Source organism: Lates calcarifer, linkage group LG4 (assembly GCF_001640805.2).
Source record: "Lates calcarifer isolate ASB-BC8 linkage group LG4, TLL_Latcal_v3, whole genome shotgun sequence".
In the NCBI taxonomy this organism is placed as follows: domain Eukaryota; kingdom Metazoa; phylum Chordata; class Actinopteri; family Centropomidae; genus Lates; species Lates calcarifer.
Window position 1 is genome coordinate 8,845,112 of NC_066836.1, and position 16,226 is coordinate 8,861,337.

At 38.6% G+C, this 16,226-nt stretch overlaps 1 protein-coding gene across 1 annotated transcript in view; it reads right to left on the reverse strand.

Annotated features, from left to right (window-relative positions):
• Positions 1-16,226, reverse strand: part of LOC108883297 (pituitary adenylate cyclase-activating polypeptide type I receptor-like) — a 29,051-nt gene extending 12,825 nt beyond the window's left edge. The window contains exons 1-6 of the mRNA XM_018676257.2: positions 15,971-16,226; positions 15,184-15,292; positions 4,312-4,419; positions 2,545-2,645; positions 1,964-2,061; positions 746-878 (exon numbers count right to left, since the gene is read on the reverse strand). Of these exons, the coding sequence (XP_018531773.1) occupies positions 746-878; positions 1,964-2,061; positions 2,545-2,645; positions 4,312-4,419; positions 15,184-15,292; positions 15,971-16,087 (666 nt within the window). The 5' untranslated portion in view covers positions 16,088-16,226. The remainder of the gene's footprint in view (positions 1-745; positions 879-1,963; positions 2,062-2,544; positions 2,646-4,311; positions 4,420-15,183; positions 15,293-15,970) is intronic.

Here is a 16,226-nt window from a genome sequence, read left to right on the forward strand (position 1 = left end):
TTGTGCATGTTGTAGCAAAAATGTGTATGTGTTTTTATGGTAAGACAAAAGCAGAAAACTGATACTTGATGATATAAATAAACATAAAACAGAATAAAAATAAACCTACAGACTAAACATAGAGATTATTATTTCACTGCAGGTGATACATTGTATATTTTCATTTTCAAAATGTAAACTTTTCATAAGTAAAGAAAAGAGCCTGGTGTCAGGTATAAACCTTTGAACCTGTCTGAGGATTATGTCTGTGCAAAAAGATTTTATGAAAATTATGGATATTGTTTGTACCAGGAGTTTACAGTGATCCTCAGATCAAAACAAACAATAAAAATAAGTTGCGAGAGTCAAAAATCTTCCACTTTCCACTGCAGTTATGGTCTACAACAACAGACAATTACTACAAAAGAAACAAAGAAGAAAATTTAGTATATGCTGGTAAAAATTTAGTATGCTGGTAGAAAAAAAATGAAAGTAAACCCAAGACCTGACATGTAAGCTGAGGATGTCCAGTTCTTATAATGTAAAATATGGACTGTTAATCTTGTAAACATTTCATCCACTTTGTGAAAAGTGTTTAAACCATGTCATTGCTAAAAGAATTCTGCTGACACTGACAGTTTCCATTCATCAGTTTGTGACATGTCTTCCCCTCATTCACTCCTCTATTCCTTTCTATTTCTACTGTGAGATCAATCATACAGCTGATGTGGGAATCTGAAACATTATCAGGTGATTTGACCCTCACTGTGGACATGGAGCAGTGGTCCAGCGTCTCATCAGCAAACAGCACTGTGTCTTTAATAAAAACAGCACTGGCTCTCAGGACGAAGGAGGAGAACAGGTTGATGTGGATGTAGTTTCTGGTGCAGCGGAACTTTCTGAAAAGAGGAAAACAAGGGAAGCTAACACATACACATATATGCATACATTATCTTTATAACCAGCTTCTTAAAGCTGCATATAATGAAGACTCATGTGCAATGAACAAACTAATCCCAGCAGCACCTCTAATATGCACAGAAATTCAGGTCAATGAGCTCCTCGAATACGAAAACAAACACGATATTTAGTGCTCATTGTTGAAAACTTTCAAATATTGCAAAAGGGAACATTTTTCACAAGAACACAGTGCCAGAAAAAAATATGAATTTGTGCCAACACAAGAACAAGAATGAAAGCTAGGCACAGAGTGAGACAATGCTTTTAAAAGGGTGAGGATACATTTCAAAACAGTGCAGCGAGGGTTCCTATTGGCTGATCAATCACATCCACTCGGTCAGAGCTGAACAAAGCTGAACTATGACCTACAAATCTGCTGGGGCTAGCTGGGATCAAAATATTTGTAACCAGAAATGTACCATGAAAATGCCTTTAGGTGGCTTTTGAATGTACACAATATAAATATATATCTACACAACTGTCTACTTATCCAGCAATATGAGTATCCAATAACAGACATGACTCCCAAAACTGTGACATGCCTCTTTATTTACAGGTAGAAAGCTTGAAGTGTTTTGATAAACAATACTTAGATATTAATTCTGTGGATGTCGCCACAGCTTCTTAGGCATTAATGCATCCTGAACAATTCACATATGCTTCAGTACTGTATATGTAAATCAATATCTGATTAGGGAAAAAAGAAGGCAAGCAACTGCATGAATTTGCATGTGTAAGATGATTCGTAAGCCTCTGTAAAACAAAGACTTTACCAGGCCTTAACTGATCAAACAGTACTTCAGCTAAATATGTGGATATTTGTGTTCTGAGATCATATCACAGCTGAGATGTTAGTCTATATATAAACAGCTTTTTAAATCTTACTTGCCTCCCCTATAAACATGCATGTTTTGGATCATAACTACACAAATGTCAGGTGAGTGAGCCTCCTGGTTGTTTCACCTTGGACTGCCCTCTGTCTGACAGAGTGCATCTAGGACAGTGTGCACTGTTATGGGCTTACCTGAAGGCTGTGAACACCACTATGGCTGTAATGAGGGAGATGAGCGACGTGGCGTAGCCCACAGTGTAGACCTGTCTGAACGTAGAGAGGTAACTCGTCTGGAGACAGAGAGCAGAGAGAGAGAGAGAGAGAGAGTTGGAGATGGAAAAAGAGAGTGTGTGAATAGGGAAATGGCTTCATTCGTGAAATGTCATGTGAACTGTGGATCTCACTGAGCTCAATACAACTACAGGTGTTCTTCCATTATTATGCATTTGAATAATCAATCAAATAAAGCTTTGGAAGAGGGAAACTGGTGAAAAGTTCACTACAGTCATACCAAAACATCACAATTCTGAATAAGTTGGCAGCATTAATTGTGCTGTAATTTGCTTTACATACTGTGTAACTGCTCCTAAATTGTTTACATTTGTTCTTTGGAAAAAAAAACATCACCCATTTATTTATGTGTTCTTGCACTAAACCTACAAATAGGCCTGAATTGAAAAGGAGGCAGCAAAGGAGGAAGAGAGAAGAGGAAGCAGAAACAATACAAATAAGCTTTAACTGATTGGCACAATTACAACTGCATGTCTGTATACCTCCGATTCAGACTCGCTGTCATCACTGAAAACGCAGGCCTCCTCGTAGGGTGGATACATTTCCGACCAGCCGTCAACAGTGCAGTTCCTGTAAACATATCCTGATGTGGTAGCAGAGAGAGAGAAATTCAAATGATTTGACCACAGCTGAGACTTTTATAACACATCATACAGTCTTTTATAGCTCAATGAATCAGTTTTTTTTCTTCTTCTTCTTTTTGTCTCAAATGACCACAGAATGATGACAAAAATGCCACTGGGAAACCAAAAAAAAGCTGATCTTACTGCTTCAAACTGTCTTATTTCTAGCATCACAGTGACCTTTCTAAATCCATGTTTAACATGCATAAGAAAAGATATTGTGAACGTGAACAAACCTGACCTTTCAAAGTGATCTGCAGTACAGTCTGTGTAGGTGCATGTGTTTATGTATCTGTATTTGCATACTCGTGCTGATGCCACTGACTGTAATTGTCATTTCTCATTTTTCTTCTTTTACTTTTTTTTTCTCACTAACTCTGACTCACTCTCTGATTCTAAATTACAGACTGTGGCTACATTGTTATGGAAAGTTGTCATTCCTGTGCGCTTGAATATTAACGATGACGTTTACTGTCTTAGACCATTTCACTCCATTAGTGCTTTCAGTCAGAAATCATTTAAAGCTTTTATGTCCTTGTTCAAGTCTACTGACATTTGCTCCTGGTTAACATCCATTTGGAAACAGCAGGTGTCACAAATGGAAGTTTGTCAGCTGGATCACTCCTTGCACCACTGTGTGTGTGTGTGTGTGTGTGTGTGTGTGTGTGTGTGTTTGTGGGATTGTACGATGAAATGTCTGTGCCCACAGATAGCACATGCATGCATGCCTTAGCTGGACTGTTGAGTGTTTGTTTGAACTCAGAAACACAGAGATGCACAGCAGTGAGTTTTCTCTATTCCTGTTTGAGCTGAGCAAACAGGAACCAGGAGTCAAACTGCTGCCAACTGCACCACTGTAAGTAAAGACTCTGGTGTGTTTGGGTGATCTGCAATTCAGATCAGAATGAGCCATGATTTCCATCAAGGTAAAGGAGAAAAGAACATTATTCTTTAATGATCCTGACCTTAACTCCCTTAATGATCCTCTCATATTGACAATCCTATAAAGGCAATACAGAAAAAACTGTCCAACACTGTTTTTTATCTACAACAATGTCTGTATGCCTTAAGACGGGAGGATTTTTAAAAATTTACCAGCTGTCCTATAAACACTAATTTACAGATGCAAGTAATTAATAATTAATTCTTATTTAAAACAATAAAATAACTTGGAAAGAGTAAATAAACAGCTGTTTTAACTCTGGAAATTTGTTTCACTCACACTCTTGACTGTATTATTAAAACTTAAGAACATGTCTGTCCTAGTGTCATTACCACTATCTGCCTGGAAACACAAATCAAAGAGGATGTCAGATTGTGACGTATGAACCCTGCAGACAAGATTTCAAGTCATTTTCTGTGCCAGAAATCTCTCAGAGCATATATATATTCTTGCCAACAAACATACATGAATTATTCATACTGCATTCTTTCATCAGAGCAACTCCTGCCCGCATTAGTGCTGCAGATTTTACAGTACAGTTAATTATACTTAGTAGTGTGCACTATTCCAGAATGGGACTTGTACATTACTCTCTGTACTTGAACTACTGTATTGATTGGATGATTGGGGATTAGATGTTCTTTTCTGTGTTTGTTGAGACTGGGGTTTACATGCAGACAAACCTTGATTGCTGGAAAAATGTTGAAAGACTTCAGAGCAGGATACGTTGACCACCTGCCCGACTTCAGCTCTTAGCCAGCACCCGATCTCATCCCATTCTGTTTTACATCCTGCAATCACAGACGCAAGGAGGAGCAGGAGTGTCAGTCAATTAAGTCTCTCAACCTCCTTGTCATACATATTTGAGTAATTTCACAGCTATAAAAAGTTGCCCCCCCCCCCAACCATCCAGACGGTAAACACACAAGTCAGCATCTGTCACTGCTCTGTATACAGATATTTTCTTTGAACTCCTCATGTTTTTGATCTGATCAAGCAAACAAATCCAGCTTCGAGGCTGGTGGGGGGCACAGCGCTGTAGGGAAGCCATGATTCAGATTCGAGGGGGCGGGGGGGGTTACTGGGGAAAAAATGATGGAAGAAGAATTTACAGAAAGGACGAAGACAAAATAGGTCCTTCCTGCAGGATATAGGTGCAGTAACTGCCTCAAATGGCCGTGTCCTTTTGGTGATTGTGATAATGATCCCTGTCTCCTAGACATTACATTTATATACAACTAAACTGTGACAGCAAATATGTTTTGTAGGAAACGAAATTGCTAGTTGGATTATGTTCAGAGGCAATGTTTTATGTGAGTGACTGTGGGTGAGTTGTATGGACACATTTCAGTGTTTCCTCGTTCAGCTCATTTGTTATTCTGATGGCCTTTACTTTTTGAAGATATCTCCTCTGGACAGCTCTGTCCTTTCACAGCAGCCGTACCGAATTTGTTTTGCCCCTCAGTGGTGCAGAAGGGGGGGTTGTTATAGCATAAGAAATTCCATTTTGCATAATTTTTGTTGTGTTTGACTTGTTTTCATATTGAATCTGTGTTGAGTTCATGCGTTCTGTCCGTCTTGTGTCATCACATTAATATCAGTTGATTTGTTCTGTCCGTTTGACCAAAGGCTGTCACACACATTTCATCAGAAGGCAGCATGACAACATGAAAAGTAAGACATCATCTGATTCCATTGGCTCTGCAAGGCCCAGACTGTGAAACTTCATGGGAAATATTCTGCTCTGACTCCTAAAGTGCTTTTTTGGTCTCTAAAATGTTGCTGTGTTAGCAGCATGACTGGATGGACGGATGGATGGATAGGACTAGTTCTGATAGAACATAAACCGACCCTAAGTCCTAATGACTTTGGCGATGCCCTGACTTTTCCTTTAGCATCAGTATCAGTTCTAGGTTTCGAGTGAAATGTCTCAACAACTGCTCGATGCACTGACATGAAACTTAAGAACATTCATGTTGTCTTCAGGAAAATTTGTAGTAACTTTGGTGATCCCTTAACTTTTAAATACCATCATCAATATTTGTCGAATACAAAACTAACACACTGACTTTCCCACCAGCTTCAGTTGTTCTTTCTGTTTAGTGCTAATTAGCAAATGTAGGCATGGTGACAAACTAACCTGCAGCCAAACATCAACAAGCTGCATTGTTGATGTGAGCATGTTAGCATGCTGACATTAGCAGTAAGAAAGTACGACTGTGCCTTCGTGCAGCCTCACAGAGCCCCAAGCATAACTGTAGTTTCTTAGTTATGTTTAAAATGTTTTGGACACCAAGACAACCCCTCGATGATTAAAAGAATATTTTCTGCTAATAAAAGAGAATAGCAAGTTTATTTATTCACATAAGCAGCTTGTGTCCTAAACTCCAGCAAAAGAATGATGAGTTTCTCAGTGCAGTCAATACTTCCTGCTGTTACTTTTATTGAAAACAAAGTGGAAACATTTAAGCCGACCTCAGGCCTTCAAATACCATCCACACTAACCACAGAGACTGCAGTTCATGACTACAGGTGACCTGATTACCTACACACATACTTCTCATGAAACCAAAAGGGGATATTTCCATTAATCCTGACTTAATAAATCTACTGTATAAAAGAGGCTGACAGTTTTCATCCATAGTCCAGCAGAACTGGACTCGCCTTGTCTTGTCTCTGCCTCTGCTTAATGTCACACACACATTCACCAAGTATTTCCATCTACTGTCTGTCCCTGACACAATCTCAGGAGATAAGGAGACAGGTTTGACTGGAATAAAGAAATGAATGGATGGAGTAACTCCCCTCTGATACATATTAATCATAGTGGTAAACATGGTGTGTGTTGCTGCAAATATCTGCAGCTATCTCCATCCATGTTGGGTAAATGTCAACAGCGATGATGAATCTTTTTTTTTTCTTTTTCATTTTTTTAAAAAAAGCAATGCAAGGACTTTTTTCTCATTTATGCTCAAGGCTGATGTGAAACCAAAATAAATGTCAAATACATTTTCAGCAGGAAATCGCCTCTGAAAAAAAGTTGGAACACCTCAGGCACTATAAGTTTCCTGGAACATAAAAATGTTTCAAAAGACCGAGAGTGATTTCTGAGTGAAACATAAACACAGCCCGTCTCCATGTGAAATTAGGATTCTCACTCTTCACTCAGCAGGATGACAGTGAACATTTTGTGCTGAGGCTGTTGTTCCTTTCATCACATTTATTAGCCATACATTTCACTTTTTCTTGATTTCTATGCAGCAAAAGAAGATATTGATGTAATCAATGCATGCTGGGAACAGAAAATAACAAATAATACCATACTATGATATTCAAGCCCATTTTTATTTAAAATTGATGTTTGGTACGTCTAGTGGAGGGTAATTTAGCTGCTAAGATTTCTGTTAATACAAGACTGCAGCCACGTTAGTAGCTCTGTGAGGCTGTAATGCTCAAGAAGACAAAACAGGAAGTAAAAAAAAAAAATTAGTTAGCTAGCCAACTAGCCAGAGGGTGGTGTCTTAATAAAGGTCTTTAGCAGTGTATATCAGAAGGGTTTATCAGGCTGTGAGCAGGAAAATGGATGCATATGCATGAGGATGGTATAAGAAGTAAGGTCAACATGCTAAGTAATTTGTGAAATTGTATCATATCATATATGTTGTGTTTGATGTGCGATAGAAAGATGCATTTTAGCCACACATAGTTGGCTCTGTAGGTGGCGTGGTTGGGCAGTTGTTCCACCACTAGACTAGTCTAGACAAAAGTGGCAGACCAGCTGTACAACCAACATTTCCATTCCCACAGCCATATCATTAGTGTGGCTAAAAATCAAAAAGGTGTAAATGTAAGAAGACAATCTGCTTATCCTTTATCTCAACTTAATATGATATAAAGCAGGTTGGTCAAATGCAAATTATTTCTTCAACTGCCTATCTTTAAACATGAATCAAAATTAAAAGTTATTATAAAAAGAGAATCTCTGCCCAGCGATTTGCACTCCAGGGAATGTGAGCCACCCTCAGTGGCTGCTGACATTAATCTGAGACACAGTGGTGACTTACAAGCAGCAAACTGTTGGGTGAAATATTCATTTTCTCTCAGTGCCTTATTTCATTTGTACAAAGCCAGCGTTTCTAATCCATTATCCACTTCTTCTCTTGTGTTTCTCTATCTCACAAAAACCAACCGCTTGCATCCAATCACGTAGTCTGACAGAAATGATGTCACCTTCAGTGTAACCCTGGGAGAGCAGAGTGACTGGGGCAGCAGTATGCAATTATTCATGGAGGAACCTGGGAGTTGGATGATTCACATCGGCGTCTCCTCTGTTGCTGTCAGGCTGACTCAGACTGATATTCCAGAAGCAGAGGATCTTAGAGGGGCAGAGGGATTGTGTTGAAACGCACTTTGAGATTGCGTGTCATTTTACTGACTGTTTGCTCAATGAGTTGTCATCTCAGGGGTGGCACTATGAATTTATTGGAGCGTCATGTTTCACTTTTCATGTCTCATATAGTCTGCAGAATTTATTATGTGCTGTATCTGTTTTAGCAATAGTAGTGGTGGTGCTTTATGGATGATAACATCAAATCTGTTGGTCTGCCAGTTAGTCCAGCCTGAAATAACTCAAAAACTACTGGATCAATTGTTAGAAACTTTTGTACTGATGTAGTGTCTGAAGTTCCATATATGGTTTTTATTCTCCTGGAGTGTCTGAACACAAATGTTTCCCACGTATGTTTTTCTATTCTTTGGGTTCATATTTAGATTAATAGCCGGAAGGTGAGGTCATTGAGTGAGGTCCTTCCTATAGATTATGAAGACAACAAACATATATATACTGATGTTTAGAGTTGTTAGAGAGAGATCCATATTGGCTCGGATCCTCTCATAGGCTACTACAATGCTTGTTTTGATGCTGGACTTCTTTGTAATAAGCTTCTATATACAAGCAAGACAGTGTCTGATCTCTTCATCATCTTCACATCAGCACCATCTAATATACCACACTGACACTCGTGGTGCCCAGAGGATGAATCGTAATGACTTTGGTAAACCCCTGGCATTTCTTCTAGCCTCACATTTGTGGTTTTGAGTAAAATATGTCAACAGCCATTACGTGGATTGCAATGAAATTTGCCACACACATTCATGCTCCCCACAGGATGAATTGTAACATTTTTTGTGAGAGGTATTAGAGGTTTATTGAGGCTGACAGTTGGTAAGAAGTCTGTAGTTTTCCATATGATAATGGCATTAATGTGTATATAGGGAGTAGGATCAAGCATTTCCCTTTTTATATCCTTTAATTCTGACATATATAAAGATGATAGTGATGTTGTTTTAACCAGTGATGATGGTGGCTGGATGAACTCCAGGTTTTATATTATTCTGTCATTTGATGTAAATTGCTTTGTTTGATCTTGCATAGTTTATTTATCTGCATGTCTTGTGTGTTTTACCTGGTTGCAAGACAGATTTGTCCTTGGGGACTGTAAAGTTAAAGTTAAGTTAAAGTTATGTTATTGGACTCATCCCTTATCAAAATTCTGTTTTGGGCAAAAGACCACTGATGATTTTGCACATGATATCACTAGTAGGCTTTAGCCCAAACCTGCCCAGGGAGAACCATTTGGCCTCAGTCTGCACAAGACAATAATTTCACAAATTGTTTTTCTGCCTTTTCCAGTTTGTTGCAGAAAACAACACAGATGCCATTTTATTTATGCAAAAAAAACAAAAAAACAAAATTGTTTTAGAGAGCCCAGAGCAGCATGAAATTAAAGTATAAAATATTTACAGACACATTTGCAGACCACAGGACATTTTTGAAAAGACAAATTGAAAAGACATAGCTTGTACCCTGACAGACATTTTTTACAGATGACATTTAGACATGTTATAGCAGGAAAATCACAAGTGTAGTTCATAATATATACATAATGGCTGCTTTACATTAAGGTGATTCAATTTCAGGACAGTGTCCACTGGCTGATTGGAGCATCTCAACTGAGTTACACTTGTGCTTTTCCTGCTATAACATAAAATATTTGAAATGAAAAAAGGGTTAATTCCTGGCATCTTTAGAACCTGAAACTATTTGTGTGTCAATGTCTGCAATGAGCCTGCTCATTATAAAAATACACCTTCTTCTCTATGTGTTGTGAGCTTCAGTCCATGCTAAGCCAGAATTAATCACAGCCCAAAAGACAATGCTTTTCAAACCGCCCTCTGTCAAGTGTATCTCGCTGTGAGGAGAGGATTTCCATTCTGAGTGAGATGATTAAAACTGGCAGTGAAGTACTAGGTTGAAAATAGAGGATGTGGTTTCAAACGTACAGTTAACTATCTGTTGGGGTTTAGCTGGGAAAGAGAGAGGGAAAAATACATTTATAGTATATTCATACAGGCACTACATAACTGTGCTGAGGTAATTGGTATCAGGGATTACGGGATTTTATTTTTCCAATGTTGTGGTTATTTCACTGCGGTTAATGCCAGAATCAGATGTTGGTCTCTAATTTTTTAGATCTGGTGCGAGGGGAAACATCTTCTTAGCATATTGTATGTGGGAGGTTTACACAGATGGCTCTAATCCTAGTAAAATCCTGACAGAAAAACAGAGGCATCTATTCAAGAGAGGACACAGCTTCCAAATAGTATCTCAGTTTTCACAGCAGCAACAGTGGCACGTTTATGGGCACTTTGGCGGGAGGAACAAACAAAAGGCTGTGTTATTTGCACAGACTCTGCTGTGGCATTAATGGCACGAACGAGCAGGAGAGCTGAAGATAGACCTGATTTAATTACTGAAAATTTATCTGGCAGGTTGTCGGGGTGAATTTAAGTCATGTTGGAGTAGAGGGGAAGAAAAAAAAACAGATTAATTCATTAAATGTTAGAAAGCTGTAGCAGAGAGGTTTAATGTTAAGGTGCTATTAATGTACACACATAGCACATATTGAATGCTCCACGCAGACAGTAGAACCAGTGAAGTTGGCCAAGGTGCCAATCTGGTGTGCTAATGTAATAAAATTGCTGCCTCTCTAGGATAGCTGATGCACGCTGGCAGTAGGAATTAGTATGGTGGCATATCCTGACACACTGACAGTATGTGTGGGCTTACACAGAAAACAATGGATGTGGGTGTTTTGAAGAGCATCCTACGGTTAGTCCTGCTAACTTGTTGCTTGCTAACTACTTACTTGAAATTAGAATTTTGAGGGAGGTATTTTGATTCAAGTACTGATCTAGACTGCTGCAAATGAAGACAAGACAATGATGATTGTGATTATTTAATGTTTTTGCAGTGTTTCTCTGTTAGGCAGTTGGTCAAGACTTAAATATTTGGGCAACTGATGGGATTTTATTGAATTATATGCAGACATTCTTGGTTCCCAGAGGCTGAATCCTAATGATTTTGGTGATCCTTTCATCAACCAATCAAAAGAAAAACTGTTTTCATTCTTTCTTTGCATGCCTTCTGTCTTGACATAAATTCATGGGAACAATCATTTCTCCACCTCCCAGCAATGGCAGCTTCCAAACTGAAATAGTCTCCTGTGGACTAGTTCAAACTCTCTAAGAATTGAACATTATTGGATGCCTGGAGGTAGAAGATAGCAACAAAAAAATTCTAATTCACCCGTGCATCAGTGCTGCATGACTGTGGACTCATTGTCCTGTTATTTGTTCTGGTTTTTCATGTGGACATGCATGAATGCTTTTTTTTTTTTTTTCTTGCACAGGTCAGGTCCTTTGCACCAGGTCAGAACCAGTGCTCTAAGTCTAGGTTGTCTACTTCAAGCTGTTTGTTGGATTGCTCTTACAGATTAGATTGCTTCCAAGTGGAGAAGAAAGTTCTACTGTCTGTCAAGTGGTGGAATGATATTCCCATAAGGGAGTTCCCAGTTCTAGATGCCTAAATTCAGATCTCTGGATTTGAGTCATACAGACAACTGACACACATTCGTGATGTGCTGATTATGAAAAGATTTCATTCTTAGTATGAGATTAGAGAAGCAAAAGAAGGGCCCAAGTATATGATCTGAGCATCAGTGAATGCAGAGAAAACCATGAATTATGGAAACTTACACTGTTTCATTGGAAGTGACTACTACAAAGTGTCTTTGTATTTGTTCTTAATCACAGGGGGAATTTTAAACTATCATGTGCAGGAAAGCCATAATGTTGTATTCCCTGGTGTGTCTAACTGTCAATGTTCGCAATGTGTCATGTCAAGAAGTCAATATTTAATTTCAAGCATTTTCTTTCAGATGAACCAAGAGACTTCAATCACCCTTTGAACAAGGCTCTATTCTTAGGCCATTATTGACTGGCAGCTCTAGAGGAAGCTGTACACATAGCCACTTGAATGTCACCTCATTTAGGATTAACAGTGACGTCTGAAATCACTTTGGACATCGAGTGAGTGCTTCCAGAGCACCGCTGAGGGAGGAACTGGATGATGCCTTCATTTATTAAGCAGCATGTGTTCAGTTTCATTATTCGGATCTTACATTTTAATGAAATTAAATTTTGGGTGTTTAATGTACATCTGCATGTTTTTCAAAGCCAGAAAGGATTGTTTTCATGTTCCAAAGAATTACAATTCCTCAATGCTTCAAGAGAATGTTTGTCTTTCCTGGGTGTAAAAGCATGTGGAGCCTTTTAAACTACTTCAACTGAGAATACTAACAGAAAAACATGTTCCTGTTTGGCTGTGTTAACTAGCAACATTTACCTTAGAAACCATAGAAAATTTGACTGCTAACTAATTGAAGAAGCAACACATAATCACACTGGAGCCGAGAAAATTAGTTGATAAATGGATACATCACTCAAAAGAAAATTACTCAGCAGAAAAACACTTACACAACATTTTAACTTTAATTTCAGTGTTTATTGATGTAGATGTCAACAATATTGAGGCATCCATAATTAGATTGCTGGTGTACAAACAGGTAATGAATGACAGATGTATTCATATGAAATATGTTTTCATAGGAGAACTTCTAATTGTTGAAAACACTGTATGAACACTTTAAATGTCCTTATATCTGCTATATATCTGTGTTAGACACAGTTTATTAAATTTGACCTGATGATGGCACTTGATGAAAAGATAAAGTTCACCTACGTTAGTATTATTAATCTTGAGGGTGACATGAAAGTGTGAACCAAAATTAATAGCAATCCATCCAATAGTCAGTAGAGATATTTCACTTAAAACCACAAATGTGGTGCTAGAGGAAATGTCAAGTGATTATTAAAGTCAATGAAATTCATCATCTTGCCACATTATCTGTATTAAATATTGTAGCAATCCACCCGGTAGTAGTTGAGATATTTGCAGTTCCAGCAACCTTTCTTGTAAATATTTTCTACTTTTCTCTGCAAATTATATTACTGTAAAAATGGATTACCTTTGGGTTCTGAATTGTTGATTGGACAAACTGAGCATTTTGAACACGTGGCGACATGTTCAAAATGCACAATGATGATGAAAATAATAACTAGTTTCAGCCCTAATTTAAATCAATGTTTCATGTCTGGTAGAAAAATAACAGATTAATTCATTAAAAGTTAGAAAGCTGTAGCGGAGAGGTTTATCAACAGAAACTGGTTGATTTTTTTTTTTTTTTTTTTTTTTTTTACTGGTTTTCGACCAGTGGCAACACATTTAACACCACTGTACATGAATGACGTCTACCACTTGGGCCCATTACCACCAGAAGTCAGTCACCGATGATTGTTATTATTTCACAAAGGTGAAATTTCAGCTCTGCGTGACTCCCAAACTCTGCATGATTACATGTCACCTGCATGGTTGGCATCACACTGATGGACGCAAAAACACACCTACTTCGACACTGAAATTCATCAGCACACATTTATGTGCATAATGAGCAGGGGATGACAGCTTTGCACCAAAATGTTGTGTTGCTCCGCGGTTCATAGTCATCAGGGGTAATTAAGATCAAATTAGTCTAGAAATGTTAAAGTTCATCACTCTCTCGGAGGGGAGTTGCCAGAGTGTTGTTATTCTGGGCCAGTTTCTGATGAAGTGGCAAAGAGCTCGGCTTCAGTGATGCAGCCCAATATGGAGACATGCTGCGAGGCCCTCTGGGAGACACCAGGTTCATTAGTATATAATGAAGTCAATGAGTCAGATTGGAAGGACAGGCAGGTGAGGCCTCTCCAGGATGTAGAACAGGTGTCAGTGCGGGTATAAGATCAGTATGATGACAATAACATGGTGTACTGTCACTGTGTCCGTGCACGCTACAGATTTTAGTCATTCTCTGCATTTTCAGTCTTTTCAAAATAAGATAAGATGAGATTAAAAAAAAAACTCCACAGACGGAAATTAAATCAGTGTCACACACTTGTTTTGCTGCTCTAAATGCAAGACAACCTCCAACAGACAGTGGTGGAAGAAGCATACAGATCATTTACTCCTGTAAAAGTCACCATAACACAGTATAAAGGCACTCAGTTACATGCAAAAGTGACTGCATCTCTAGGGGAATTCTGTATTTATCTTTTGCAAGTTAATCATCACATCACTATTTGTAATTATTTGTCTTCCAACAATACACTTTTGAAGTTCACATCCAGGCATGCTCTACATTATATATGATCTACATCACTCTACACTTTAGCTTTTATTTCCTGTGTTTCTTACTGTATATAGTAAAACAGTTTATACTAGTCTAGTTTTTTGGTTACCTCTCTCATCTGCATGCATCTGTAGTTTTTGTGCTCCCGTTTGCTGTGATAGTATGTAAATTCCCTGTGTAGGATTAATTAACTCTATCTGATCTTATATTAAAGTCCCGCTCCACTACTCAAGCATGTTTTGTGTTATGAGCTCAACAATATTTGCATATTCATACAGAAGATTCTAAGTTTTTTTGTGGAAAAATGTGTATCAGAGACAAATTATCATTCCAAGTAAGAGTATTTTTATATGTTTTAAAACATGAAAGGATGTTTAATTTATAGCCATATATTAACAAATATGTACTGTGTTGAGCCTGTATTATAAAGTATTCTATATTATTGTGTCTTTATGTGCATCAGGTTTTTTCTGCTGCTGTTTCTATTGCTCTTAAACACAGTTAACCTCACCTACTGGTCCACCTCCAGTACACCAGAAGAGAGCTACCAAAACATTTTGACTGCATTTTGACCACTGTCAGTCAAATGACTTACTTCTGCTGGTGCTCTCGTGTGCATTGGAAGGGTCATCATATGATTTAGGCTGAAAATTATATCCTACCATTATGCAACTGTAACTCTTTCTTCAGAAGAAAACGTGGGTGTTTATAATGTGTTGACTCTAGTTTCTAGACTCTAATATTATGTATTTTACTCTAGACTCCTTTTTTTGTAGTTTAGCCCACATTCCTGTCTATTAAAAACCTCTCGCAGAGCGCCAAGGTTACTTCTCAGTTCCTCTCTCCTAGTGTGCGTTTGCGCGCAGAAACACAAAAGTCCAACAGCAGCAGCAGCAGCATGAGCAGCAGCATTAGAGAAAATGCACCCACCTCTGTGGTCGGTCTGGTTTCGCGCTTCGCTCCTCCTCGTCTGGCTACAAATCTCCCGAGCCCTCAGGTGCTGAGCGATGATGGCGCAGTCCGGATGAATCGCTTCAGCCTGAAAATACGAGTTAGGATGTGTGAGTGGCTTCAGCACGGTGGGAATTATCAGCAGCAAACAGAATATCTAACAAACATCATCAACTGACACACCTCTAAGAACGGATACCTTATCTTCTGTTCACTCCTTCAGGTTTTTTTCAGGAATTTTGTCAGATAAACGTATCCGAGGATGCCCGAATTTTTGAAAAGTTGAAAAACAAATACGGAGTTTCTCCAATTTCCCTGCAATTAAAAGTTCTTTAAGTTGAAATTACACTAATAATGTGTTTTGAAAATTCATGCATGTATAGGACAACATCTGCACCAGCCAGACCCTTATTTCTGTACATTTTCTCATCCATATTCTGTCTTTGATTGATAGCAGACGGGTGGCGGTGATGTTGGTGGATGCAGGTCACGAGCCGTGATAACCGCTATTAGGGCCAGCAGCTTAATGAGGACATTTGCTGTCCAAGTGCGGAGCCTGCTCCAAAAAGCCAGAGGGGGACACGAGATAATAGCGGTTAATAGCATTGCAATAAAGATGTCATTAGTTTCCTAATCAGAGTATAGGGGGGGCAACTTTTTATGCACTTTGAGCTGCTTTCAATCATTTCATGGATAATGAGAGGATCTTGTCCCAGATATGATTTTTTTTTTTTTTTTTTACTGTATGAGTCAACATGCCACTCACCATAGGTCTGTGCCACAGATGAAGACAGACGATGAGGAGTATGAATTTCTCCTGTCGTCCTGGCAGCCTTGTGTAATACATTTCCATTTCCTTATCTGTTTTCCTTATATCCCTCATCGGACGGTGACAGAGACATGAGTGCAAATCCAGGTTATTTGTTCCTCTCGTGCTTCCCCCAGCCTGACTTCTTCTATTTAGCCTCGGTGTGAAAATATACTCTGTGAACCTTAAAACAGATGAGTCCCCATTCCTCCCT